The sequence below is a fragment of the Molothrus ater genome, chromosome 1 (assembly GCF_012460135.2).
Source record: "Molothrus ater isolate BHLD 08-10-18 breed brown headed cowbird chromosome 1, BPBGC_Mater_1.1, whole genome shotgun sequence".
Lineage (NCBI taxonomy): Eukaryota > Metazoa > Chordata > Aves > Passeriformes > Icteridae > Molothrus > Molothrus ater.
Genome location: NC_050478.2, coordinates 145312935 through 145318972, shown reverse-complemented (window position 1 = coordinate 145318972; position 6038 = coordinate 145312935). Strand labels below are relative to the sequence as shown.

The 6038-nt window shown below is 40.2% G+C and overlaps 1 protein-coding gene across 1 annotated transcript in view; it reads right to left on the bottom strand.

The window, feature by feature from the left end:
• The window catches only part of TG (thyroglobulin), a 149302-nt gene that overhangs the window by 59492 nt on the left and 83772 nt on the right, over positions 1-6038 (bottom strand). The window contains 1 exon segment of the mRNA XM_036406748.2: positions 3894-4093. Within this exon segment, the coding sequence (XP_036262641.2) occupies positions 3894-4093 (200 nt within the window).

Genomic DNA, 6038 nt, shown 5'->3' with positions numbered 1-6038 from the left:
TTTTTTTTTACTGGTATGTACCATTTCTAAGTCATAAAAGAGCACATAGCATTTTCACAGAATTCACAGAATGACTGGGTTGGAAGAGACCTTCAAGAGCATCAAGTCCAACCCATGCCCCAACACCTCAACTAAACCATGGCACCCAGTGCCACATCCAGGCTTTTTTTAACACATCCAGGGATGGTGACTCCACCATCTCCCCAGGGAGGCCATTCCAGTACTTTCCTTTGAACCTTGTTTGTGATTGCTTTCTAAACCAAGCAATCACTCTTGTTTGAGTGTGTGAAATTCTGCAACCTATGCTCTCAAGCTGAGAAAGTTTCAATCCAATATTCTCATGTACCTTTTTGCACAGATTTGAATAATGAAGGTTTGGAGAAATAGAGAACTGGAGAGGTTATACATACACACACACACACATATTTATATTTAATCTCTAAACAGCTCTTAGGACAAATGTATGTGCTCTTTAGATCTTGTATCAGGTCATTTGCACTAGCAAGGAAGGTTCAGAGATCAAAATATTTCACATGTTTAAACATATTTCAGGACTTAAAGGATGAATATAATTTGGCTGGTAAACACTGAACTCCAAAAAGCAAAACACACTGAAGAACTCTAGGCATTTGTACAATCTAATTACTGTTACTGATAATCAATACATTATGGTGACTGCATTTTATCCATGAAATGTATATGGGTAGAATTTCAGATTTCTAAGTCATGACTTGTATTTATTCATTAAAATAATATTCAGTAGTTACTTTGTGCTGCTTTTAGAAAATGAGAAACCTTGTGTGCAACTAGTACAATCAGTTAGCCTTGCAATACCAGTGCCAGAAGGTATCTTGGATGGAAGGTGAAAAAAGAATCCCAGAGCCCACACAATTGGCATCACTCAGACACACTCTGTGAGAAGGGGATAAAACGTTCTGACATTGACAGGTTCAACAATCAGGGATCAGTTCAGTGTGGAAAGGACCCCCAGACATCCTCTGCTCCACCAGGGCCACCTTGAGCCATTTGCCCAGGACCATGTCCAGGTGGCTTTGGAATACCTCCAGAGATGGAGAATCCACAACCTCCCTGGTTGACCCATGCCGACACTCTGTCATCCTCACAGTAATGACATGATAAAGTGACAAAAACTAATTAAATGTGCCATAGGAATGGCTGGATTTCACAGATGCTTATGGAGAAATTCTGTGAGGTCTGGTCATTTTTACAGTTAATTGAAAGACTTCATTTGGGACCTTTTGGGAAACACAAGCTTGCAAGGGATAACAGCCCACAGGTGATTTTATACAAATCTGACACTACCCATGAAATGGTATCAGAAGTACAAAATTTGGGTAGGGATGTAGCAAAACTGGTATCTTGACAAAAGTACCCAAGAGAAGTGGTTGGTTTGTTTGAGAGGGAATGAGACTGGTAAAGGGAGAGAAAACGGAGATAGGAAGAAAGGGAATCTAAAGAGTAGCTAATTACCAGGATCAGGGATATTTAGGGTCCATGTCAGACAGCCCTGCACATGACTGCAGTAGAAGAGCAATAAACCTTCTCTTTGCACCATTGTCTGATCTGCTTCCATGGCCAGGAGGGACCTGGTGTCCTCCCTTGCACTGGGTGGAAGAAGGTTGGAAGCTGCCCTTGGCACCCACCAGGAATGCCTGGAGAGGACACCCAACACAGCTGCCCTCTGCAGCCCCCTGCCATCCATACCACGGATCCAGTCACCTACATCAACAATGGACTGGTAAAGTAATTGAGTGATCAAAAAATGACGTCAAATGCCAGGTTAATGCTCGTAAACCAATTAAAATCAGACCAGAATTACTGATAACACTTATTTCTAATCATACCACTGATGAATAGAAAAGATGAATAAACTCTAAAAAGATGAATAAACTCTAAAAAGTCCCCGTGATAGCTTTGCACTGATTTTGTTCAATCTGTTTTCAGATTTGTTCCAAGCAAAAGCTATTACAGGGTAGACACAGAAAACTCAAAAGCATTTTGCTATTTCAGGAGCATATTTTCTAGTAAAGAAAGTTTCATGCACCACTCCTCTCTGCATGCTCAGGAACAGCATGGTTTTATCATGCATAACAAATACAGAAAAAAGGAGCACAAAGCTGACTTTTGCAGAAGAGCTCTATTGAGGGATTTTCCCTCAGGAAATGTATATCTGGTATGTATTCTCAGTTTCGTGATTCTAGTCTGTGTGCACCTCCTTTTTTACAGTAAAATTAAAAGTACTCAATGATTTTGGTGTCTTTGAACAAAAACATCCCTTTACAGAAGAGGTAAGTGAAAAACCAACTTTAGCACCACTTAAAAAAAAAAAGAGAAAAAGACAGATCAAGTATACTTTTAAGCTACAAGTTACTTCAGTTGTTGCTTGCTTTTTATATTGTCAGTGTATTTCACAAGAAAATTAAATTCAATGTGAGGCTGTCAGGATAAATAATTAACACTACCCTGAACTCAGTGGAGATGCTGCTTTTGCCAAGACAGTGGTCTGCACAGTCCAGAAAAAAAATCATATAAACACTAGAAAAGTGGGAAGAATTGGTGCACCTATCTGCTCATTGCACTTGCCACTGTTTTCCATTAACCAGTGTTCTGCTGTAGGAGGAAGAATGAGTTTAAACTTTTTTAATAAAAGAAAATACATAATGTCAAACTACTTTCTAGAAGCAAAAATAAGCAAAGAGGTCCTTACATTTCCCTTCCCTAAGTGGCTCAGCTGTTAAATTGCACTGTGTCCTGCCACAGTTTTCACAGGACCCCATCCTCAGCCATGTCAGTAAAGGGTTTGTGACTTCAGAGTAGGAGGAAACTGAGAGAAAAGTACTCTGGGTCTTCTAGCAAATTAAATTCCATGTCAAGAGCTGACTAAAAATCTAGGAACTGTATGAGGAATTATCTGATCATGACAGAAAAAAACAATTAATAAGCAGCAATTTTCAAAAACCTCCTTTGCCTTCCTCACTAGAGCGATGCAATTAAAATAAACATATTGAGCCACAGGGATGCAAAAGAAAGATATGTTTCCTGAAGCAAGGACACAGTGAAGAACAATTAGGTACTGAATTAAGATGTCATTATATTCAAGGCAGCATTTTATTTAATTGGGCCCTCAGCTTCCTGAACCAAGAATCCTATTCCACTGCTCACTGTTCCAAGGCAGCACTGCTAACAGAGCTCATTTTGTCCAAGTACCATTTCTGATGTATATATAAACTTTCTCTGGTGATTAAGCCTCATTTCAGAGCACACTGAGACTGTGAAGATAAATAGCAGTAATGATGCTGACAAAACTGATATCAGAGTCCTGAGACTCAACACAGGAAAGGCTGTAAGGGTATGGATCACTTGGAGTGACTGAGAAAATGGTCTAAGCTGACAGGAAACAACCCCATCTGTAAACTGATTTTTACTCTCTGAAACTTGTTTTTTCTTTTAAATGAAAGCTGTCTTAAGATCCGATAAAAAGACTGGATAATTTAACATGTGGGAGTTTGGTTCATCAGTTTCAGGGTCTAAAACCTGCTGACCAACATCAAATTTATGGAATGGAAAGTAAGCTGTTGTACCTCCAGGTTACGAAACAAGGTTATTTATATAACACACAAAAAACCACAGTGACGAAAACTGGATTCTTACTATGAGTAAACCAAACACCAAAGTGCATCTCTTGTACATCCTGGTGAAGCATCCAGCTCCTGGAGATAACAGTCACAGGTGAGATGAAAAATAACTACAGCAACAACAGCCCTGGCAGGGTATGGATGAAATAAAACCAGCACCCACGCGCTGCAGCATCCTCATCTCTGTAGCAGCATCCTCTCCCAGTGCAGGTGAGGCTGAAGCAGGAATGAACTCACCATCAGCAGCAGCCTCCTGAAGAGCTCTGTGCCCGCTGTGTCCGTGAGCAGGTGGGCGCTGGTGACATCGGCCCCGCCGCGCGCGGCGCCCACGGAGACCCGGCCGGGGTCGCCCCCGAAACTGGCGATGTTCTGCTGCACCCACCTCAGAGCTGCCAGCTGGTCCCAAAGGCCAGCATTCCCTCTGGCCTCAGCAGAGCCTGGTGGAGGAGACAAAACACAGCTGAAAAGAAAGCGACAAACACTGAAGTTTGGGGTAAATGTTACATCTTTTGCAGCTCTTGCAGATGAAACTTGACAAAACTGATACCAGGGTTTAAAAGTCTGAGGTGGTCTCTTCCAAGGTAATCACTTTACACAGTGACTCCATTTCAGTTCTTACCACTCCACAGGGCAGCCCTAGGGGTGCTGCTTTGCCCCAGTGACAGAAAAATAACACGTGAACTTCTAAGCTTCATTAGGACTAATCATGGCAGGAGATGAATCCAGGCTCAAGTGTCCATAGATTTACCCATAGGATTCTTTTTCTACATAAGTAGCTCAATCTTAAAATGAATTAAAAACAAGCAAAAGAAATCTGTGTATTTGCCAAGTTCACAAGTTGGAAGGGATCTATAAGAATTACTGTTTTCCTGGAGTACACCAGACTGCATGTTTCCTTCCTACTTACCTCTTACACTTGCCCTGCCTGACCAATCATAAATCACAGCATCTTGAATTTCTTTACACTCTTCCAGATATTATTTTAAAATTTATAATATTTCTGTCTATATTCTTTGAGATCGTCCTATGACTATCCAATACAAATCTGATATATACATATATTGTAAACATAAAAACAAATAATTAATCATGTGCTTCTCATGCTTAAATATGACCACCTCCTTTTCAACACCAGAAAGTGGTTACCTGATACTTTGACTAATAAGTAACTAATGCTGAAAGCATCAAATGATGCAAGAATGTAGGTAAGCTTGATTTTATGTCAACAAAAGCAGAAATAAGTAATTCCTCCATGGTTTGTAAAAAAAGGAACAGAAAATTATTATTCACTGTCTGCTTCTTTTTAATCCACAATGAGCCATTCATTTTCAAAGTTTTAAAATTCTTCACATTTAAACCTTGGAAAAATCCAAAAACCCACAGGATAAAACAGAAAAGCTGTGAATAGAAACACAGCTGAAACTATTTGTTTCTTCCATTGCCAAGACCAAATAGTAGAAGTTTAAAATAAGGGTGGGTTCAGAAACTAGTGAATTAAAATTAACAGAGAGTGGGATAAAAAGATGCTGCTTTGTGGACAGGTCTTGGGCAAGGAGCAGTTTAAGTGTACATCCTGTAGTGAATTCCTGAGGTATCAAGCACACCAGTTTACACAGCAGAGTAAACATAGAGAAGAGATTAATGGTAACCTTGCAGATCTTAGAGGTGCCCACACTACAACAGCCATTGTTAGGAACAGCCTTTCAGCAGGACAGCCAAAAAGTGAAAGGCCCAAAAAGCCATTACCTACAGCCATTGCTTCAGATGATCAGTCCAAGCCACACCAGTGAAGCAATGGAGGAAATATTTTCCCTGCTTTGTTTTTTAGTTTTGTGATTTGATTTTTTGGGTTTTTTTAGTTTGTTCTGCATACCATGACCAGTTCTCAGAGCTCTCAATCCAGCAATAAACCCACTTTTTAAAAAGAAATCTCATTTTAAGGACTTGCTCCATCCCCATTGAGACCACTCCAAAGGAAGTGAAATCATAGAATCAGCCAGATTTGGAAGGGACCCTTAAATCATTGAGCCCAACTGTTAACCCAGCACTGTCAAGTTCACCACTAAACCATGTCCCCAAGTGCCACATCTACATATTTTTAAATATTTCCAGGGATGGTGACTGAACCACTGCCCTGGGCAGCCTGTTCCAATGTTTTACAATCCCTTTGGTGAAGAAATTTTTATGTGCAGATCCATGTAAATGTTTTAGCCACACAATCTGCCTTGCTTTCACTATACTAAACAAAAAGACCAAAAAGGGAAATATAACCAGTTCCTTTCTCCCTGGCAAAAACCACAATTGGGTTGTGAATGTACCACACTGGAGAACAGATGCATGCATGGATGGACCTTCATAGGAGTTAGACTGAAAGAAACATGT